Source organism: Chamaea fasciata, unplaced genomic scaffold (assembly GCF_029207755.1).
Source record: "Chamaea fasciata isolate MVZ Bird 193981 ecotype frontalis unplaced genomic scaffold, bChaFas1.0.hap1 SCAF_1, whole genome shotgun sequence".
Classification (NCBI taxonomy): Eukaryota; Metazoa; Chordata; class Aves; order Passeriformes; family Sylviidae; genus Chamaea; species Chamaea fasciata.
The window spans coordinates 19465658-19489902 of record NW_027094086.1 but is presented as its reverse complement, the minus strand read 5'-3'; the positions used below and the strand labels follow the sequence as shown (position 1 = coordinate 19489902).

The 24245-nt window shown below is 38.0% G+C and overlaps 1 protein-coding gene across 1 annotated transcript in view; it reads left to right on the top strand.

The window, feature by feature from the left end:
• The window catches only part of ZFPM2 (zinc finger protein, FOG family member 2), a 307216-nt gene that overhangs the window by 137404 nt on the left and 145567 nt on the right, over window positions 1–24245 (top strand). Inside the window, exon 4 of the mRNA XM_066177442.1 lies at window positions 8507–8625. Within this exon, the coding sequence (XP_066033539.1) occupies window positions 8507–8625 (119 nt within the window). The remainder of the gene's footprint in view (window positions 1–8506; window positions 8626–24245) is intronic.

The window sequence follows — 24245 nt, the reverse complement described above, 5'->3', positions numbered from 1 at the left end:
TTAATTTGAGCATGTTTCTGTAAGTTCAGTGAAGTGGTCCAAATAAAGGAAAAGTCTATAGAGCTGTGTAAAAATCTTAAAAGCAAATCAAATTCTAGTAACTATGTTCATCAGGTACTCCCTCCTTTCTGACTTTCAGGGAAAAAAAACAGTACTTCTAGCTCATCTTAAGCATTAAAAATTGTTTTGACAACATATGTGGCAAAAAATTATTGTTGTTTGCCATTTCCATTTCTTTAGTAGCTACTCAATTTATGTGCTAATAACATCTTTTTAATTAATTGCCCTTTCTTCCAGTTCCCCCCAAATGTAGAAGTTGCATTGTTATTTCAAATTGGTGCAGATTGTGTTCACTGCCATAGGTCTATGTTTTTCTAATCTGGGATGTGATCCTGTATTTCTACTAAATTCTACTAGATTACTGGTGTGTGAGGTACTATTAGAAGGTAACCTTTTTCTTTAGAATTTATTTTATGTAAGTAACTGAATACAAATAAGGTGTTAAAAATCTCCAATGTATCTAAAAATAGAGAATTTTTGAATTTGAAGTGTCAGTCAATTCTTCTGAAACTATAATCTCTGAAAACTATGCTTGTGCTGCAAGACAGTGCACTTTGCAGCAATGAAGTTAGTTCTGCACTTAAGTTGTAAATGTGAAGCAGGTTTTGTACCTATATCCTAGGTCATATCAACCAGTCAGCGTCATGGGCACAGCTGGAGCCTGGTGTAAGCTAAATAACCAGTAATGAAACTTTTTCTCAAAAAGGTTTCATGGTAGACATGGTGATCTGGCTATTTAGATGCAGAGAATGGGTTTGACCAAGTGTCAGGTGAAATCACATCACTGGGTGCAGTGTAGACACACTTCACGTTTTCAGTTTAGCCAGGATTCAGCTGAGAAATTAGATCTTAGAATAGGTAAATTTTATTTTAGTGGTTTAGCTTATGAATTAAGCACTGTAATAACACAGATGCCTTGGCTAAAAAAGAATAGTAGTGTTTGCATTCTAATTCTACATGGGAATTTATGCACTTCTCTTGTGTTTCAGATTTGGAGATAGATGTCTCTTCTCTCACTCTGGCAAGTTTTCTGCATCCAAATTTTATTGAATATCTTATGATCCTCTTTTTCCAGGTGCTGTCTTTGTGTCCTGATCAGACCCAACTTGAGTCTTCAGATGGCTGTTCCCCCAGACTTCCTCTCTCTTGCTTTGTTTCTTAAATTTATTTCTACCCCCTCTCCCTCCTCCCCCCACCCTTTTGTGGTCTTTTTTTTCTCTGAAAATCTTTGCCTAGGCTTTCCCTATCCTCACTTTCACAATATTCGTTCCTTCCCTTTATTGCCTGATGTAGGACAGTGCTGTTGCAGATAAGAATAGCACCTGCACTCTCTGCCATTTGCAGTACTAGCAGCAGGTAGAAGAGATAAAGAAACTCTGCTTGTGACTTTCAGGGCTCTAAAGAAAGGTAGGGAGCAGCAAGTTTTTTTGTTATAGAAAACAGAGAAGCCTTTTCATTTGTCATCCTCACCTAGAGTGCACAGCTGCCCTGTGGTAGCATTGTCAAGATGTGTCAACATTAGGCAGCTGAGTTAGGCATGAAGCAGCTTGTGGCAGCTTCTCCTGCATGGTCTTTGCTGTCTAGATCTGCTTCTAAGCAAAGGCAAAGGACATCAGTAGGTTAGAGCCATGAGTACCTGTGGCCTGTTCCTGTGTCTACTTCCCTCGTAGTTAAGAAGTTTGGTTAACTCTATTCCTTAGGTGGGATGTATATGAGAAGGAGTTATATGGGGGAAGGAGTTGCTGGTGGGTGGCAATAACTTCAGAAAAGAAAAAAGGCTGCTATGTTCAGAAGCCCTCTGCCACCTCAGTGGCAGCAGAATAGCAACCCTCCCTCCAGGGTGACTCCAATCCAGAGCTGTTTTCTCAGTTTTCAGTCCCAAATCTGTTCCTCCTTCTATCTTTCTTGTCCTAACACTGTTCTGCCCCATCTTTTGGGAAGCAAAATTAAGTTTTGCCTTTGCTTGTGGACAACCAAAATAACCTGTGGTTTTGCCAAGTCCCCTGACAATGCTGTTTTCATAGCAAAGCAAATGATAACATTTCTTTCAGATATTGACTAGAATTTAATCCATTACTGTTTTTACTCAGTCTGAATTTGTCTCATATGTATGGGTCTTTCTAGTAAGATAACTAAAATTTTTGTACCCCCCAGCAGACATGTAGTGCTGCAAATCAGACTGTCCCTGACACGGCCCCGGTCTTCTCGCTCTGGAGTCAGCACACTGACTGCAGAATGGGTACAGTATTGTCCACTGCGAGGGTTAGGTAATGGGGTTACCTGACCAACACAGTAATGGGAGATGCTTTGCCATTTTCATGGATTTTTAAATTTAAGGTGGTGAAACACTGGAACAGGTTGCCGACAGAGGTGGTAGATGTCCCATCCCTAGAAACATTCAAGGTCACGTTGAACAGGGCTCTGAATAACCTGATCTAATTGAAGATGTCCCTGCTGGGTGAAGGAGGGTAGGACTAGATTACCTTTAAGGGTCCCTTCCAACCCTATTTCAAAAAACAATTCTATAATTCTATGAATTGTCTGTTACCCAACATTCTTCCACAACAGCTGAGGGAACCATCTAGTCAGTTCATTCAGTCAGTCATTCCTTCATTCCTTCATCATGAAGTGCCATAGCGCAGCATATTTTGGGTTACTGCCTCAGAGTCACAGTTATTTGTTTCAGGGTTTTGGACTATTGAATAAGCCCTGTGGAAAGGGAATGTTACTTTTTTACCATTTCCATTATGTTATCTTTCCCAGTGCAATTACCAGCTAATTCAAAGCTCTTTGTGTTAAGCTAATAGCTTTTGACTCTCTGCTGTCAGCCACTCCTCTTTGTGCACTTTTCATACTGCTTACCAGTTCCCACTTACCTATGAAGAACATTTATTTTTTCTCTGAGTAGAGGCTCATCATAGACAAATCATTAAATGGAACATCAAAAAGATCCCATCTGTTGGAGTTGCATATGGGTAAGATCACAATTATCGAAAGCCTCTTTTTTTCCCCTTATGCTTATCCGTACAATAAATGTAGTTGTCAGCAGGATAAGTTCACGCATCGGATAAGGTCACAATTTCATTTAGTGACAACTTCCAACAGCGTGAACTTACAAGGTTCGATTTATTAAAGAGTCAGAAGGGATAAGATCACTGCATGGCCAGCCTGATTTATCAGGGTTTGACTGGAGTACTTGAATAGAGTATGTCGTATTTCAAGTTTATGTTCAAAACTGTAGTTTAGTGTGTGTTATGGCTCAGAGACTTGAAAATTGAGGGAGGAGAATTTACAGGAAGTATCTCAATAATGCAGTTTATGTCTGCCAAACAAATGCGTGAACACTAAATATTGGAGCTACCTTGTTAAGAATCACAGAAGTGGAAATGGGATAGTTCTCCGCTATCAGTGAATTGTTGTGTGCAGATGTACACATATTAGTTTGTTATAATGGAAGCAATCACCAGCCAAATATTAATTGCAGATTCTTCCTGTGCATATAGGATTGCAGGCAGATCCTGGGTTCTGGGCAGCACTGAAGAACTTCTGAGAGTTTCCTTAACTAGCTCGCTCTGACTTCAGAGCAGTCCTTGTTTGAAACGACAACATAAACAATTTCTCTGCCATGCAAAAATACTCATTAGAGAGCCAGGTGGCTGTGGACTGGAAATATGCAAAGAAGGAGCCATTAGTTTGTGGAAATTGGTAGAGCCCCGTGATGTCAAATAACCAATCTGCAATTATAGCAGAGGAAGAGCTTACTCATTGTTTTGAACCAACTCCACTTCGAAAGCTATTTTCAATTTTAAAAAAAAACCAAAAACAACTACTGCCCAAAGCTATCAGTGTCTTGCTTAGAAGTGTTAAATTCATATGAATCTGGATACAGTTATTTCTAAATGTAGTTCTCCTTATGTCCCACAAAAGCTGTTCATCATTCACCTTCAGATATATATTCCTTTTTTTCTTACTCCAGAAGGTAGGTAGATGAATGAAAGCCAGTATTATTTTGTTTCAGAAATAGTATATGTAGTTGAATTTTTCTGGTAGTCAGACTGTGGTCAAATCCTGTTAAGGGCCCAAAGCTCTTGTTGGATTCCTGTGTACTCTGTGTTTTGTGGAGAGTTTTTTTAAATTATCCTGATTGTGCTGTGAAAGGATACCACGCTAAACTGACCTCTCTGTCTCCTGTTTAATGGAAGCCCTGTGTGACATGCCTGAAACAATGTATGCATGTATGAAAAGAATCCTAAATTGAGTCCTTTCATTCTGGTTTTCTATCCACCAAGGTGGCCTAATATCTTAAAAGCCATGGGATGTTTTATAGCTGTACTAGTGAGTCATGACTTGAGGCTTCTTTTACAGTGCAGCTATCATAAGTCTTTGAGTAATCACAGACTTTAAAAGTATGCTACATCAACAAGATAAGAGAAACAGCCCACAGCACTAACAGCATTATCTTTTACCAAAATTGATTAGCCCATACTATGTGTCTCAAATATTTTGTATAAACTTACTCAGCAAGCTAGAAATAAGTGTGTTCCTGAAGAGCAAACTGGGGGAAAAAGAAGCCAACAAAAAACACTTGCTCCATGGCAAGGAAGGGGCTAGTAAATATCACTAAATGTCTCTTTAGTAAATTTTTTACCTTACTCACAAAAACTAAAAGCAGAGCATCACTTTCTCTCTAATTACATTTCTTAGTGGTGCTTCTGTTACACTTCTTGCTGTCCTTTTCAGTCGGAGAGCTGACTAGTCTAGGATGAAGAGAGTAAAACTGCTTCTCTACCTTGCGTGGAAATTATGAGTATTGCACATATTTCATTCCAGGGGTAGGAAGGAGTTCTATTATAATTTGCCGTTATGTGAAGGAACATTGTATTCACTACTGAGATGGTCTGTCGCAATTGCTGATGACTTGAAAAGCCTAACAGTGTTTGGCACAGAATTTTCTGCTTTCTTTGGGTTTGAGCATGGATTAAAGGAAGCTGCAGCAGTTTTTCATCCTTTCTTTTCCTTTCCTCCCCACATGTTGGAATTTCCATGGACAAGTACGTGTGAAGAGTCAGTACCTGCTGAGTCTTTAAACTTCTTACTGTGACTGGTAATACAGCAATAAAGTCTCAGATCCTCTTCCTTCTCCTGATGTAATCTGTGAAGATTCTGAGCAGTTGTGCAGGGGATGGTAGCTGTAGAGGGCACTTCAGATTTACATCTGAACTTCCTCTGAGGCTGAAGGGGAAGATCTTGTCTTGTTGACACATTTTTCAAACTTTTAATTAAAAGTCACAGGGTGAGGTTCTCATTTTTCAGCAAACACCCTTGAAGTCACACATTACTTAGAGCCACAGGCATGGCATTTAAACCAGCATCCCTGTGGGAAGTCAGTAGTAGCAGAGGGACAGCCCCAGTTACATTAAGTGGGAGACTGAGCCCGTGTGCTGTAACTGTGGTACCATTCACCAAACAGGAAATTCAGAAGAGAAAAACGTTCTAAATAAATGCAGAAAAGTTGCAGGCAGTGTTAATTTTTTTCCTCTAAAAAACAAAAGATTTTCAGATGGAAAAAAAATCTTCACCAAGGACTAAATTGTAATGTGCTACACCTTGTATAAGGATAACCAGATTGTCTTGTTTTGCCAAAAAATGCAAGTAGTTTGTCCTTCCAACTCTGACAGTCACCCATAGCATTAAAATGACTGCTAGTCATGGTGACAAGAGAGAAATGTATCTTTTTTGGAGAACTGTGATGAAAACAAACAGAATGGTTTTACAGCAAAACATTTTTTTACCTTGTCAGAAATTTAGTCCTCTTTCATGATGTTCTAAGTGGGTGGGGAAAAACAGCAGTTTCAGTACAATTCAGCATGATGTTACCCCATAGGCAGTACATTTCAAAGTATTCACATATATTGAATATTGCCTGAACTACAGCTTGGAACTGTAGCAAAAGAGAATAAGAGAGTCTTTATCCACAGTAACTTATTTAATTATCAACAGAAGGGAAAATTATATTTGGAAAAAATGCTTGTTCTTATGCTTGCCTCAGATGTGAACTATTTATCAGGTATAAGATTCATGTTATCAATTTTATTTAAAATATAATGTGTAATGATATGTACCTTAAAACTTTGGTAGCTTTTTGGATATCACTGGTTGATCTGCCCTAAGTTTGTCGTTCTTAATCCATTAAAAGACAGGCCTGCTTGTAAATCCACAGGTACAGATAAGGAGTCACTGTTTGACTGTGTCTGAACCCTTTTCAAATGAAAAATGTCAGTGGCAGAAAGGGAGTCTGAATTATTTTTTAAAAGGGTTTTCAAAGATTCTCATGATTCCTCTGGTATCAGTTAAATGTGACATGTCCATAGACATGGCTGTTTTTTAGTGTGTAAAAGCAAGCAAATGCTGCAGTTTTCATCTCTGTGTAGAGAGAAAATGCTGCAGTATGGCTAAGTGATAAACATGTTACTTTCCAATTTCTCTCTTCCATAATTAACATATAAAGAGATTTTTAAAGCTAATACAATTTGTAACGATGTGACTGTGAGAAGGAAAAAATGCTTTTATGGTTGTTTGGGTTTTTTTTTTTTTTCTGTTTGGACACATATATGTCACATGTGTAAATTAGATATAATTAATCCATAAGCTTTCCTGCTCACATACTGCCTTTTAAAATGTCATAGCACTGTCATGATGAGGACTCACCCACATGCTGAGAAGCTTTTGTAAACCAATACAGCTCTATTTCCTAGATTTGTTCCAGTTTGCAGGAAGGATCTGATGCATGCTTTTACGTAGAATAGTTTTGTAATCTGCAACACTCAGTGGTGAAATCTAGATTTCTGTGCTTGAAAATGGAAGCTGGAGCCAACTCTTGTCTTTGGAAGACGGTCAAGATTACCCCTGTGGACAAGGAAAAGCTTTGCAGCCTGACAGCAATGTAAATCCAGGCATCCAGGGAGATGTTTAGCTTGGGGAAGTCTGTGCAGGCTGCCTGTGAGCCAGGAGGAGTTACTCACTTCCTTCAGCCCAAGGTTCATTTCACAACAAACACCAGTTTTAAATCTGGAGAGGAATTGACTCCTTGCACAGTTGGACTTTGCTCTGTTTGTGGAAAAGCACCATCCTTATTTGGGGCGGAGTTTTTGAGACGTGGTGATGCAAAAGACAGAACTCACTGTTGCATCTGTTCGGTATGGAAAGGGAGGGAGCAAGGGGCTTTAGCAGTATGGAAAACAGATCATGAAAAATCATGGCTTCAGCAAAGTTGAGGTGAGCTCTGCTGCTTCTAAGAGCAATAGATTTTTTGCCTACCTTCAGGAAGAGCTTGGAAGTGCAAGAGAATGGAAAAAATCAGTCAAACATCTAACAGGAAAAGTACAGATCAGCCTGTCCTTGTTCCATCGTATCCCTATGAAAGTCTGAAACAAGAATTTATTTAGAAAATACTGTCAGAAATTGTGTATATAAATACAACTGTTGCTGTATTTTTAAATGAAACATTTGTTCATAAAAAATAGTCGTAGTGAAGAGACTGCTTTTAAAGAAGAGTTGTCCAGACTATTTTTTTAATCTTGAAATAAAGTGAAAAAATATGGGGTGGGGAAAGGTGGTGACTGATTTTTATTTTTCCCTCCATGAGAATGAACAGTTGTATTATTCTTTCTCTTTACTGAAAAATCCAGAAGAGTTAAAGTGAGGTAAAGCAAAAGTTTCTCTTTTAAGTGTTGATTTTTAAGTCTTTGCTTTCAAAAATAAAATTTATTTTAAAAAAATATATGTCATGCACTAAAAATCATTATGCAGTAAAAAAATCATTATACAGCCTTCCCACTGCTTTTACTTGTTTTGTCCTATAACATTAAGCTAACAATTAAAATGAATTTTTGTTTAATTCTGAAATGTTACTGCCTGTAAAATCTTAGTTCAAAATCCTTTTGGAATTGCAGTAAATGCTTTTAGTAGTATCTTGGAGGTGTGAATTTTTCATGGCTATATGCTGTGTTTCTTAAATTTTTAGTTGCTGCATGCTTCAAAATGCGATCTTGTGCAGCAAAGTGCATCAAGGAGGTTAATGCACCAGGTGTGGCTGCTATTGGACTCTCTCTTTTCAGCTGTCATTTCCCCCCTCCTCAGCACTTCTTAAGAACTCTTATGGAATGCTATTCTGAATAAAATTGCTTTCAAACTCTAATGTGTGTGAAAATATGGAAGAAAGGAATGGGACTTTCTGAACCAAATTTAAATATAATTATAAGGGAAAAAGGTTTGTTTTTCTTTTGCAGGATGACAAGATCAGTTGTTTTTCAGACAAGCATAATTTATTCTCATTATATTGGTCCTAAGAACATTGTGCATATAAAACCAACACAAAGGCAGAGGTGGTTGTTGTCAAGGCATGAGTGAAAGTCCTCTCAACACTGCTTGTTTCCTTTGTTTGCAGGAGAGTTGGAGGTGGTCCAGAAAGACGGGGAGCGCAAGATTCAGAGCCGGCAGCAGCTTCCGGTTGGAACAACATGGGGGCCTTTCACTGGGAAGATGGATCTGAATAATAACACCTTGGTATGTAGATGCTCCGGGACGCTTTGTTTGTTACATTGTGTGTCATTCTTCAGGGAATAGCCTGGATTGCTCCTGAGATGGAGCATTTGAAAACAGTCATTGTTAGCTTTAACGGACAGTGGTATTTGGCTCTTTTCCAATTTGTTCATCTATGGCAACCATCCACATGAAGTTATTTGGAGCACAGGTTAATAGTGTTTAACTTGTTCTTTTTCTGAAGGGAAATGTCATTTCCTTGTTTGCTGAACCAGGGTGTTGTGTTTCAGTAGTAATATTTTTAAATTTTTCATTGTATTAATTGGGGAATACTTAATTTATATTAAAGAAAGATATAAAAAATAAATCACTGTTATTTTAGGATAAAATTAATTAAATTTGCCCTAATGTAATTGAACATAGCAAAATCTTTCATCAAATTCACATTTTTTGAAAAGCATCAAAAGACACCTGCCACATAATATATTCTCAATTAGCCTCATTTTTTATTCTGATTGCAGAAAGTATGTGGACCATTTTACTTAAAAGTAATGCTTTGCTGATCTCACTTCAGTGCACTGAAAATCATGTTGTTTCTAGGTCTTCATTTCATCTTTGTTTGTGTTGGTTTTAAGTCTGAGCTTCAATATTATTTGTGTATAGTTCAGATTAATTTTCTGAAAATATCAGGAAGGAAACAACTAATATCTCGAGAAGGGTTTAAACAGTCTTGGAACATGAATTGCCCTGTGGGATATTTGTGAAGAACCATTATCTGCAGCTGGATCACTGTTGGCTTTTACAGACCTTGCATTGAATGTATTTAGCATAAAGATGTGTGGGATGGTTTCACAGGAGGGGATTACAGGCATTTGGGGTGCACATATCTGTGCAGCAAATGGAGAAACTGATCTTCCCAGTGTTCATCAGCACTGGGTATCGTCCTGCCCTTGGAGGACCTGAAGAGAGTGAGGAGCGCTGAGTTGCTGATGTATCACTTGGGACAGTGTGAGAGGGGTTATGTGCACCGGGGAGTAAAAGGGGGAAATTGATTGTCTTCAACTCCTCCCTGGAGAACTTATGCCTATATAATGGACTTCTCTTTCTAAGGATTGCTGGGTAGTATGCATGTTACTTTCTGTAAATATGCATATTAAAATTTGAGTGAAGCATTATTCTGAGTACATAGTATAGTATGGATATAGTGCATAGCAGACATTTAAAATCTTACTATTTTGTACTCTTTAGCACAATTTATTCATCAAATGATGCTAAGAAATGTCACAGAAAGTGGCATGGAGACTTCATCTAAGTTTCCAGGAGTTCAGTATTCCCAATCCAGATCAGATTTCCCATTCAGGCAGCTGAATAAAGAATAGATTTTCAGAAGTACTGCAGAGTCACAGCATCTTATTTCTTAGAAAGGAAAAACTGGAAAATTTGAACTTGTCTCATTTTCTCGATCCATTTAATTTTTATTTCTTCATGTATTTTGTTATTGGCCTGACATCATTCTCAAAATATTTTTCATAAAAGCTCATATGTGGCATCCACTTGTAATTGAAATAATTTTCTAAATCCCAGTATAACTAATTTCATCAGCTTTCATATAGCACAAACCTTAGTCCTGTTGTACCTCAAAGTCTGTTCAGAATCCATACGGTAGAGAAATGCTAGTTAGGTTTTGTCCACTTGTACCGCTTCATCAGGTGTATAAACAACATGAAGATAATGTTCAAGTATAGGAGGTGATACTGTCACTTCTCTACAAAATTCATCTTTATCAGATATTCTTAGGATTAATTTGCAACGTATCAGCAGCCAATCATACAATAATTTTGGTTTTGTTTTTTGGATTTTTTTTTTTTTTTGGTTGGTTGGTTGGTTGGTTGGGGTTTTTTTTTTGTGTTTTTTTAGGATTTTTTCCCTAATGGAGTTGTAGAATAACCAAAAACCTAGCAGGACTTTTCTTCTCCCTTAATAGCACAGGAATGTTTTAAGGTCTGTTACTGGTTTTGGTAATTTGGACAAATACCACCTTTGCTGTATCACAAACATCTAGCTAAGGTAGTTGGCTTTAAATGAACTGGTAATTAAGCAGTGTGCAGAACTGACTTTTAATTTTTTGATTGTAATGGGCTAGAACAACTTTCTCAGTGTAATTCACAGAGATGTGTGATAAAAATCTTCAGGACTTTTTTCTCACTAAACTGGAAAGATACTTTTTCTATTTTCAAATTAAAAATCATAAAGTCTATTTTTACTAACATTTGAAAGATTTTACTTTTGTTTTGCCTGCAAATTAATACACATTTGGAAATCTGAAAAAGTTTCTGTTAACAGAATTTTAGCCCTGAGAAATACTGTTCTGATGGAACAACTCCATCCCTTGAAAAAGTCAGAACTGGGTATCATCTTGAGCAATCTAATTTAACTTCAAAGTTGCATCTAACTTTGAAGTTTGCCCTGCTTTGAGCAGGAGTTTGGACTGGATGACATCCAGAGATCACTTCCAACCTGAGTTATTCTCTGATTCTAAGTATTTTTTTTTTCCTTTTCCCAAATATCAGATGTTTCCTGTAATTATACATTTGTTACTTTAAAATGCTGTGTGAAGAAATACAGACCTTTTGATGCTGTTAAGGCAACAAAACTTCAGCATCAGCCTCTATATGGTTTTCTTTTATTTTTTTTTTCTTGAAATGATTCTGGGGGTTTTTTGACACATTTGATTACTTACCTCACTATTGTACATGTTCTCTGTTGTTCATCAGGGGAGTTGAGATTCTTTACGTAGTTTATTTATGTCTGTTTTGGGAAGCTCATTTGGGTAGAGCCTCAAATCCCTAGAATTCAATCAAACATTCACATGAGCAGCTGAAAACAGGTTTATTTCTTTTCTGAAGGAGAACCTCAAACATTGCACTGCTATAAACACCAAAATTTTGGAAAAGAGTTTCAATGTGGATTTTTTTGTATAGAGAGAAAAGGAAAGAAAAATTCAGGGACCCCCCAGGTGAGTAAATACCATCATTTTTGAAGCTGCTGTCTTTATTGGGAAATATGTTTGTGTCTGACTACAAATATCTTACCTGACTGTACTGTTTAGAGTTTGCAATGTGACAGTACCTCGTGAGATTCATTCAAGCTGTAACAGTCAGAGCTTACTTATTGCCCTTGCACTCTGCACTAAATGCAACCTGTACATGTAATAATATCCTGTTGAAGTGCTTCTTGTTTCTAGCAGTGCTGCATTGCTGAATACGGTCTTGGTGCTGTTGGCTCGTGAGATGGAGCATGTTAATTAATTCAGCACGGAATTTAATTGAGTCACTGTGCCAGATGTCAACTGCATTTTAGATCTTTCAAGTTTCTGTCTTGAGATATGTTAGCAGTACACATCTCAGAGTGGTGCAAGATTGGGTACCTTGAACAAAAATTATTTTAAGGCTGTTCACAATTGCAAAAGGAATAGCAGGTGTTGATATCATCAACAGTGTTGCGGCACTGTTGGGAAAAATGGTAGAGCAAGATCCACATCAGGACTGAAGAATACTCAAACTAAAGTGGACTTAAAAGAGCTCAATGACTAATAAAGTTCTTAATTTTTCTCATCTAGTTTAGCCAGTAATCATGAGTTACATTATGAAATTCTATATGCTCTTATTACCCGTTACTGTTGAAACAATCTGCATTCAGCCAGCATAAAATCTTAAGACAGGTTTTTTAGCAAGTGAGTCTCGGATCTTAAAACTTGTCTAGGTGTTTAAGTTTTATTCCAGTTTGACCTTAGGAACTTCTTGTATCATTCTTAAATATTTTTAGATACCTATTTAGATACTTCTATTATACTTAAAGTGATAAACCTCCTATTTAGATACTTTTAAATGTCTGTTCCTGTAATTTTGCCAAACTACTGAAATTCCTGTGCTCTCAGCTGCATGCGTAATTTGCATCTGTCAGCACAATTGGGCATGGAGTTTACTGCCTTCCATTTCCTTCCACTACTTTCACTTTCCATCCGCTGCTCCATAGTAGTTGGGTAGTCCCTAGAAAACTAAATGCGTAGGAATATCTTTCAAGCCAAGAAAATGAACATGTCTACATGTTTCCAGATTCTTCTTGAGATGTAATATAATCTTGCTCTTTAGACAAATGTAGCCGTGAAGAGTTTGAACAATACTACTGGCTATTTACAGCTGGTGAGAACTCAGCTGTAGAATGGAAGACAACACAATTTGACCGTGAAGGCTCCAAATCTGTGTCTTGCTGCATCACAGAAAATTCACTAGTTCATGGATACCCACAAATAGGTAGAAATATATTTTGGTGCATCAGACTTCTAGTTTGTGATTCCTGTGTAGCAGGAAAGTGGGGTTGCAGAAATGCCAAGTCTAATATGACCATGCAGGTGAAAAGAATAGAAGACCTCTCTGGTCTGGACAAACAGACCACTGAAAGAGGAGCTGCTGAGTGTAAGCAGATCTGAATTTAAGGCACCAGAGACCTAGTTAAGAAAAAGCTGCTCACTTGCCTTTTTCAGCTGTAAATATTTTCCCTGTTTGAGGGGACAGCTTGATGGGAATGAGGCCCATGGAAACAAAAGCAGCCCTGAACCACGTAGCCCACGACGGTTGTCGAACAGTCGTCGCTCTGGCGGTAGTGTGGAGGCATTCCAGGAAGCCTTTCCCTTGGCCGCTGCCATCTAGTTTTTGGTGTTAATCTGTGCCCATGGCAGGGTTTTGAGAAGCAAAACAATGATCCTGCTGTATTCAGCTCGCCATTCTTGTCTCCTTGTTGCAGGGAAGAGCATGCAGGGCAGGCCTGTTTGAGCCTGATAAGGAAAAGGGAATTCAGTGTGGCTGTGAAGAGAATCCACCGGAGGAGAATGTGCAGGGTTGGGCCAGGCAAGCAGTGGGACACAGCAGGGACCCTTAAATGGGATCTGGGAGGTTCAGCACCAAAGAGGTATCTCTGGATACACTCATGGATTGTCATGTTTGACTGGGTAGCGTGTGAGGGGCTGAGGAGCCAAGGTTCAAAATGCAGTAAAGTTATTCACTCACTAATCTGTGGCTGGTCACTTTGGGTCAGAAACCTCATGTCTGTACTAGACAGTGACTTTTAATCTTCCGAGTTGCAGCATGAGGGTTTTCTGGAGACTTTTGTTGGAGGTGCTGCGTGGCTACAGAGAGGTGGTAGTCTGTCCATAGTCAGGCTGTAGCCAGTCTTAAGTTTCTTTTTCTCTAAATCAAACATGGAAAGAGATAAGGTAGATTTTATCTTTAGATATTTAATTGCAAATAGAGAATTTGCCTCTTAATAGCACAGACATTTTTATATTTAGTTACCGGAAATCGTGTACTGAGTAATGAACCTTGATTCTCATCTTAAGCATTTCTTTCACATTTTTACTGCTGTTACTGTCAGTCTCTTCATGTTTCGAACTAGTTTAAGATCACTTCCTTCCATCCCAAACATGAGCAAATGTTTTTGTTGCAGCACTTAGGACAGCACATGATGTCACCCAACAGCTACGTGCTGATGTGCTGTGCATTTGTTGGGATTGGCTGCTTAGAACCATAGAATCATTGAGGTTGGAAAGTACCTCTGAGATCATCAAGTCCAAGTGTTAATCCAGCGCCGCTGTGTTCACCACTGAATCATGTCCCCATGTAGCACACTCAAAAGTCTTTTGAACACCTTGGGCATGGTGATTCCACCACTTCTCTGGGCAGCCTGTTCCAATGCCTGCCAAAGTGAAGACACTTTCCTCATATCTAGTGTAAACCTCCTCTGGCGCAACTTGAGGCCTTCATACAAACTGAAATATTTTTTAAAATATTGAGATATGCCAAGATGTCCACGTGGCCATCCACAATGATCTTTCAGAACATCTCATCTCACCTCACATTACTTTACCTTTTACCAAGTGTTCTCCCATTTATTTAGACATGTAGTTTAGGAGAATGCAATAACAAAAGAAGCATTTTTAAAACTTCCATGCACAATTGTAGTTTAGATGCTTTTTTTAAAAAAGAAGTTATTTTTATTTATATTTTATTTACATTTATACACATTTAAACCATGCTAATAATATGACAGCAAGATGTGGTTAGGATCTGAATAAACACCCTGTTTTGGAAAAATCCAAAAGCATTTTATTTTCAACTTGCAGAATTAGTTTCCAGATCTCAGGGGATGAAGCAACATGGTACAGTATAGGAGAACTTCAATCCTTTTTTCTGTCTGAATACTGTTGGTACACTGGCATTAGTACTGCACATCATACCATAGCCTTCATTTTAAGTTAGTGAATATTTAAAGGACATACAAGTAAGACAGGATTCATGTTTCCTTTTTTGTCCTTCATTTATTATTTGGTTATTTCCGTAATATCAGAAGGGGATTTTTACAGAAAATTGCTCTTGTTTTTTAACCTCATTTCCTTAACAGTAGCCCTTTTTTGAACTACACATACCCATGGTTCATTTTGACACCTGTTTATCAAAACAGCAGAACTCTAACATTTCTTTAAAACTATCACCGGTCATTTTGAAAGGTTTTTAACAATAATTCAGTTACTTGGTGCTTGCTGTGAGCATCTCCATTAAGCAGAATTTATCCTAATACTATTGTAATTAAGTAGTAGACTTTACCAGTCATTCCCATTAAACTAACTCAGTTCCCTGGGAGTAAACTCAATAAGCTATCTGTTCTATTTTGGCAAGCTTCGTTTCAGTAGGGGGTCCTTCTGAGAGTGGGAATGTACCCTGGGGCACACTGCCAGGCAGCTGCTGAGAGCAGAGCAAGGGGATGGTTCTGCAGAAGAGATGAGGCGAAGTTGGGAGCCTGGGACAGAAAAAAAGGCAACAAAATTTGGTCCCGAGCCTCCCAGATAGCAGTAGAGGGAGATGCTATCTCCAAGTGCCAGAGTCTTGCATTATAGGATGTGGAGAAAAGAGAGAGAGAAGGAAAGCTGCTTAATTATAGAATCACTGCAATAAACTTGAGCAGCAACATATTTTTGTGCCTCTACACTATGTCAAATCTTAATAGTCTTCTACCTAGTCTAATCTTCTCTGTACCATAGGCTTTAAGATGCTTGTTTTGCTATTGTTGATTTTGCTAAATTTGTGACACAACTTTTAGGATGGGATGTCCTCTTATTTAAAAACTTCATGTAAGAGAAATAATTTATTAATCTTCATTTAAGGTCATTCATGTAGCTCACTGCACTACAATACCTGACAGGCACGAGTTCTATACCTGTATTTAAGATGAGAAATTCAGTATTAAATGTTGTCCTCTGAGGAAAATTTTTCAATTCATTCCTTTTATAATGATAATTCTTCTTATTTAGGAAACATTCATATTATAGACTAGGCAGATATAAAATGCCAGATTTAAATATTCAGCAGTTTTAGAAGTAATTCTCTTCTCACTAAATGTTAACACTATCTTTTTTTATTCTGAAATAAAATTCAGTTTCTAAAATTTTGACACGTAGTTTCACATTTCACAAGCCTGGGAAATTCTAGTTCTATCATTTTAGTGGCACATAAGGCTATGGAAGTGTTGGTGTCTATGAAGATGTTTGCATTGTTAAGGCATGAATTCGGTAGTTACAATGGGCATGGAACTGAAAGACTAGGAAGCTTGTTCTCTCTCTTTGACCATTTAAAAATATAATGTCCTGGAAGCTCATGGGTATTTTTTTCCTACTACACATAAAGCTGTGCCTGCCCAAGGATAGTTAGCCTTAGGGTACACTGGTAGTGGAAAAAAGCACTGAGATGTTGTTGCCTGTGCAACTGTGGTAGCACTTTGTTGTGCTCAGTGTGTTGTCAAGATGTGCTGTCTGGACATACAAATGCATAAGATTATGAAAACATCAACAGATGCTTTCCATAAGACTTGTGGATGCCATAGTGGGCAATTGTTTGGAATAAAAGTGTGCTGTAGAGAAAATCCTGGAGTGAAAAGCCACATTTTGACAGTGTCAAAATTAGTTTGTTAATAAAAAGTGAAGACCAAGACACCATATCATTGTAACAATAACAATATTTTAAATTATTGTCTATCTTTGTTAAATAAATAAATTACTTAAAGGAATGGACCTGTGGTTTCAGTTAAGACAGTGACTGCTTGCTGATCACTTTCATACAGTGTGATCGAATGATCAAAATATCAAAGATCAGTTCCCTTTCCATCTGAATATGCTTGAGAGAAGTAGCCTATAAATTTTCAAGAAGGATGGAAATTAAAGTTATTTCTGGTTGTTTCATTGCCAGCCAAATTAACTGTGCTCTGTGAAAGTGTGGGTTTGAACGTTTGGAACAGAAAAAACCCTCTCAGTATTTCTAGTAAGTATTGTTAGTATAGTATGTGTGAATACATAAATATATTAAAAATGGATATTTAAAATATATATGTAAAAATATAGTAACTGTATATACATACATATATATACAAACATACAATGTAAGTGACTGTGAGTATATAAAAATAGCATATTCTAGTCAGAAGGAGGTATTGACTCTTACTAGGTCCTAAAAATTTTTTATTTGAAATACTTTAATTTTGCTGAACTTTACTCACTGTTTGGCTGTAGCTCCTTTTCTAATGATGTTGAAGTATCCCACGGCCAGTGGCAAAATGAGTCCTTCTGCAGATGCAATACATCTACTTTGCATTACCAAAGTATGGGCAAAGAAATTCAGAGCTTGGCCTGAGAAATTCAGTACTGAGTGAAGCTTATAAATGTTCTGAGCCTCATTTATCAAGCCTGGAGAACAAGTTCATCAATCTAATCCCCTGGTGGCTCCTCAGACTCCAAGGAAGCTCAAAAGGCAAATCAGCTTCAGCCATTAGGGCTCCAGAGCAAAGAGCATGGGAGGCATTGTTGCTTGCTGTCCTTATCTTCCCTGCCACAAGGACTGCACAGCTAGTATTCTACTGATGATGTTACTTTTTCTGGATTTATTTGGGTGTCCTGATATTCCATGCACGGTAAATTATATGCATAGCCTCGTTGGCCTTCATATGGTTTCTTATTTATATTGTTTCATTGGTTGTAGCGAGGAGGGGGGTCAGTCTCTTTTCCCAGGTAACCAGTGTCAGGACAAGAGGAAATGTCCTCAAGATGTGCCAGGGGATGTTTTTGGGGTGGGCATTGGAGGAATTTCTGCACAGAAAGGATTGTTAAACATTGGAACAGGCTGCCCAGGGAGGTTGTGGAGTCACCATCCGTGGAGGTGTTCGAGGAATGACTGGATGTGACACTTAGTGCCATGGTCTGGTTGAAAAGGTGGTGATCAGGGAAAGGACTCAATTTTTCTTAATGATCGCAGAGAACCTTTCCAACCTAAATGATTCTGTGATTCTGTAAAAGTCATGTCCAATCTTAATTAACTTAAAATTATTAATAAACTTTTGCATCCTTTCTTTTTACTGATGCATTTTAATGTGTTTACAACATGCTTTACATTTTTTGAATCATTAAATATAGTTTTTTGAGCTCTTTTAGCATATTTGGGAAATAATTTAATTTTGCATCAACAAAATACTGTCCTTTCTGTGCTGTAAGGGAAGGAGGCTGCTACTTAACACTACTCATGCATTTAGGAAAAACTACATAACATATGAGATATCATCACTGTTTATGTAGATTATTCCCACTCTGAGAATATGTCTTATAATTTAAAATTCTTCCTGTCACAGATTAGCTTTTATATCTTGTTTTTGACATTAGATTTCGTATCTGAAATGCATAGAAGATACTATTTTTAATAAAAGCTTATGTTAGTAATTATTATTTATGTATTTATTTAAAAGCATCTCACATTTCCCAAAATAGTTATTTTTCTTTGAAGCTTTCTTTTCCACACGACAATCTCTGATCTGGGGGGCGAGTGGCCACTTTTTTTAAACAAGAAAGTGGAACTCCTGTGATGTGTGAGGACATTAAAGACAAGTTTAGGGGAGCTGAGGGAGGTGTGCCTCGAAGCTTGGGAGGTGAGGAAGGATTCTTCCCTCTCTCCCCCTACTGCAAGCTGTTGTCCTCACTTTTGGAAGAAAACTGGGGCAAATTAACATAAAGGGAAGAGAGCAATAAAACAGAAAACAATAGTAGATCCAAAATATGTTACTTGCTTCTCTTCTGCGTGTGTTGAAGCAGGCCTGGTTCTGCTATTGCTAATTTTTAATTCTGCAGTGGACCTTATAGTACTTAGTCTTACTGCTTTGCTTTTACACTGTTGCTTCCTCCTGGATGCAGTTGCATTTACTACATTAAATGTTGGATTTTCTTGTTTATATTTGTTAAATTCCAGATCATATTCTTCTCTTTTGAGATCCAGTATTTTATCTGAGTCCTGTTTCCCTTCTCACTATGGTCAATTCACCTCTTCCAAGTCAAAATACTATCTTAATCCTACATGCATCCATGGTGGAGGATTTTCCTTGCCTCTTGGTTTCACCTGGATCACAAGCCATGGAACGACATGAAGGATGGCGTCAGGTGAACCTTCCAGACTCAGCAAGGTATCAGCAAGAGAGATTTAGGTTAGCTAGGAGAAAGAGCTTCCTAATATTAATGAGAGTGAAGAGCTGGAAGAAATTCAGGAGTTGCAGTAAATCTGTGGCTGGTGTGTTTCAGAACAGGCTGGACCAAGGCGACAGGAGTGGTGTAGGCGCAGCTGAGCTGTAGTGTGGGGGAAGGAAAGGGAGCAGATGACCCTGTGGCTTTTGGCAGCCTGATGCTGAGAAATGTCTGCAGCCAACTTCGCTTGTTTGGCTGCCCAGAAATGCCTGCAGGTAGCTAAAATCTTTCAAGATTGGCTTTAAAAGGAGCAGAATGAGACACTTTTTTTTTGTAGAAGGTGGCAGATGGGACATTACAGGAAGCTAGACAGTTGGTCACACCAGTATAGGATACTGGTTTCAAAATATAATTGAAATATAACAAGGGCTAGCTGAGAGATAAGGAAGTAAGCTGCTATATTTCTTTGGCATGTCGCTTCTCAATTGCCTGCATTTTTTTAAAATTCTGAATATTCTCCCTTCCCACTCCAGTTTCTTGCTAACTAAAGTTAGAATTATACCCAGTATAAAATCAGTGTAGCTTTAAAAAAAAACAAAAAACAAACAAACAAACAAAAACTTTCTGTTTTACCTGGGACATTGTTTCTAAGTTTACTGTACTTCTTTTTAAAAGGAATATATAAGGATCATTGTCTCAGGATTCTAAGGATCATTGTCCCCGGTTTTTGTGCCACACATTTGCAGAGAGCAATAGTAGTGCATTTTCAGGATGCCAAATGTGTGCACTTTGATCTGGCAGCACAACATGCCTCAAGCGAGTAAGCTGAATCTTGATTTTTATAGTCAGTCATTCACTGTCAGGTACCAGAGCCCCTATTAGACAGGCTGAAAAACAGAGTACACCATGGGTTCGATACAGAAACTTTTGCAAGGAGGCTCTTGGCATCACCAGCATCCTTAGAGCTCATTTTATGCTTCTGTGCTAGTACATCTCTTAAGTGCATACAGAAGTGAAACTTGTGTGGAGTGAATGACTGCAAATACATTGATTATTTTTGAAACCACTTGCTCCCACCCCACCACATTTAGCAGTGGAAAATAAGAATGATATACATGTTTTGAAACTTGACCTTACAAATGTGAGACCTCGTGGTGTGTTTTTGACTCCTTAACATTCCTTACATTCACTGTCCCAAGCCCAGTTGTTAGCACTTGTTGCAGGGTTTAAGTGGCTTTGTAGTAGCACCTATTAGCTTGCTCTGGCTAGTAGCATACTTGGGACTAAATGGCCTTTTTGACCTTTAATGAGCGTTTTCTTGTCAGTCATACCAAAGATACTTGACTGTCTGTCTGTTCACTATTACTAGCATAATTGAGAAGTCCCCTGAACTCTTCAGAAATACAGTCATGACATTCTCACTGTTTTCTGTGCCTCTTTGCTGTGCTCTTGGAGCACAGCATCTTGCACTTGCAGCGTCTCCTTTGAGATAATTGCAAGGTGTGGGGAAGTAGAGTTTTACAGGGTGGAATTTGCTGCCGCGACCCACTGCAGCCTGGTATTCAACCTCATGAGAGCTACAGTAGCACACTGCCTTGATATTCTCACTTTAAATCTGTATTGGGATAACGAAGGTGGTTGAAGTTATTCTGTCAAGGCAACACAGTGCATGGGCAAATCTCTTCCAAATAAAGTATGTGTTAGAGGTCACAGTTGTATGTCTGTGTTTTTAATCTAGGTGGTTTTCTGTTTCCATATGTAGTGTTTTAAAAAATATAAAGCAATGAAAGGAACTGTACAATGATCACACATTTCCACTAGTGATTAGTAGTGCACTTCAGACTTGATTTTGCCTAGCACTGAGCACTAGTAGGAGGTGCTGAGCTCCCCAGACTTCCATTCACAGCAGTAGGGTGAGGTATGCTTAGCATTTTCTGACACTGAATGCTGCAAGTACAGCCTCTTCCTAGAAGATAAATATTGGTTATTTATATGACCTTGAAGATGGAACTGGTTTGATAGGGTTAAGGTCAATGAGTATATTATTTTTAGACAAGATACAGAGTACTTGGATGGTTCTGCTTTATTTTAGTGTGTTAACATCTGGCAGCATTCTGTGTTCCATATGCTGCTGATTGTCCTGATACATTCATCTTCAGTGATTATCAAAAAGATTTCAGTTCTCTGGAGTTGGTAACACATTTGAGAAGACAAATACATGAAGATAAGTAGAAAAGCTGCCTGTAAGTTTCTGTGTAGAAGACCAATATTTGTGCAATCTTGGCAAGTACACTATTAATTCAGAAATGTTTTTAAAATTGATTTAATTAGCTAATTTCTGTAAGGGTGAAAAATAGTGTATTAGAATTTAATATTGTTGTCGCAATAGACATAGTAAATATTGCTTCTTGGAATTCTGATTATGCCCTTCTAGTTCTGCATGTTACAACATGGCTAATTTTTGATAATGGGGAATAGTTAAGGGGGATTTTAGATTTGCACCCTTTTCCTCAAGTATTATTTTTAAATGGCTTGGGTCTGTGAAAGTTTAGCTATGCTTTTGCTTTTTCATTACAATAAGTGCAAACATAACTGACCTTTTTTTTTGTTCTTTGTCTGGGTGTTTTCAGTTTTCCTAGGTTGATAACATTTTTTTCAGGGCTCTTAAATTACTATTTTCATTCAGTGCTGTTTTGGCCTTACATGCTAACAGCTTCAGGGGAGAAAGACTTAAGAGTTTCATGAAGAATTTGCCACATTAAAGCAGGTATTCCCTTTTAGAGTACCACCTTCTTTCTAAGAGTGCAGAAACCCTTCCACAATCAGGACAAATGAAGAAAAATCAAACTAAGCCGGATGTCTGTCAACCTTGTCTCTTGGGGCTTTTGCCACAGCCCACACATACGTTAGAGACCAGTCCTGTAGGCTGGCCCCAATTCCTGCGAGGAATAGTACAAGTAATGAAACAGCTGTAGGGCTCAAAGTCTAGAAGGATGACCCTTTGCTCCAAAATCTCCTGTCAGACAGTTCCTTGCTGCTCCAGTCTCTGCTGGGAAGGGAGGGTGCTGTGAAATCAGCTGTGGCCATGGATCTTGAGCCAAACCCTGGCACCAGGGTCTGTCAACGCAACATGGCATGGGATGTCTGGTCTAAGCAGACATCAGGAAAGCAGCAGGAAGACTAAAGTGGCAGTTTGCCACAAAACAGAACGTACAGAACAAACTAAGGTAGTAGTGTTGTTCCTCAATATTTCTCTCAATTTAATACCTGTCATTTCAAAGAAAAAAAAATAAAGGCAGCAAAGTCTCCTGGGGCACATAACATATCCTGCCCTACTGTTCAGATAAAACTTGGTTTTATTTAATCATGCACAAATTTGTTTAGATCTTAGCAGTGACCACTCTTCTTGTTGCCAATATCTATTAATGATAATTACTGCAAATACTATACTCACTCAGTGATAGCATCACATCATGGTGAAGAAGATTGTGATCTTATCTAAACCTATTCTGTTTAACTCTGACACTCCTTCTATTATAGTCGGGCCCTGATAAGATCGTGCCTGTTAGGATCAGACATTAGTTGAAATCAATATTTGAAAATGTGCCTGTTTTTGCTTAATAGCAGAGTTAGTGTGAGGGTCATAGTGAGATCATTTGTTGGATGAGATTGTACAGCTTCATCTTGCAATGGAAATGTGTTCCTTGCATCAGCTGCTGGTGAAAACTAAAAACAAGGGCTCTTTGAAAGCTGTACAGCTTTGCTAATAATCACTGTGTGAGGAAGATGCAATCATTGTTATGATGTTTAACATCTGTAGTGCTGCAGCCTGTTGAGGTTTGAGTCAGGAACTAATGCTCCTTTTTGCTAGACTCTGGACATGATATTAAAAAGACAGCTGCTAACCTCAACTAGCTTAGGGCCAGGTTTTAAACCAGACATGAATGCAATGGCAACAAGTGAGTGTAGAAACCAAAACCTAAAATGGCAATAATTAAGATTAGTATAATGACAGTTATGTCACACTGTAGCAGCAGACATGAGTTTTTTAGAGATATGGAATGAAAAATGCAGTGAATTTGCAGATTACTTCAGAGAATTCTTCCTGTATGCATTAATCTAGTGGAAGAAAATACAAATAAATTGGGAGTATTTGTTTAGATAGACATTTTGAAAGTTACTTTCTGATAAAGAAGAATGTAATCTAGATCAGTGATGATGAACCCTTTTAGAACTTGGTGCCAAATTTATTTTAAAAAGCTCAGAAGCTCTTGTGCTGCCAACATTAATCTCCCTGTAACAAATTTGGCACCATTGCCAGCTGTTTATAGTTACTAGTGGAGATGAATAATTAGAAAACACAAAGCACCATAATGCTGTTTTGCTGAAAAATATGGTTACTTTTTATGTGAGACATTTCAAGATTTAGTCTAAGAAACGAAAGCAGAGCCCAGAAACTATTGCATGGGATATATGAGACCTGCAGTGCCCTTTTCTCCTTAAAGCCATTATTTTTTATTCTCCAGTAAATAAAAAAGTACAGCAGAATAGATAAAAAAATGAAAAGTGAATAGTGAATGACCTGTTGTTTTGATGGCAGGAGTGCAAAATGTGAGTGACACTAGTTCTGTGCCTAAGGCATCAAAGGGCCTCATGCACAGCTTCCAGTGCAAGGCGTGTGCCCTGGGGACTAGACTGCTGTGGGGAGAAAAGTTCCAAGTGATACATTAATAGATCTGTTACATCATTCCAGTGTAGAATTTAAAAAAAAAAAAAAAATAAAAAATCATAAATTTTCACATTTTTCCTGAAATTGAGGTCTGTTTGAATGCCCATCTAATTATTTAGATAAAATGCTAATATTAGTGATGTGCTAAGACCTGGGCAGTGTTTACCAACCATTTCCATTTCAGTAATGACACTCCTCACTGGCTGTGAGGACTTCTTGTGGTTTGACTTGGATTTCCTTTGCAGTTCTCAACTTGATTACAATTCCTCACATTTGACAGGCCAGTCACTAAATTTATCATTGAGTTTTCTGAAAGGGAGGAGGATGTACATGACAGAAATGATAGCTTTTACTAGACTAAGTCAGAAAGTT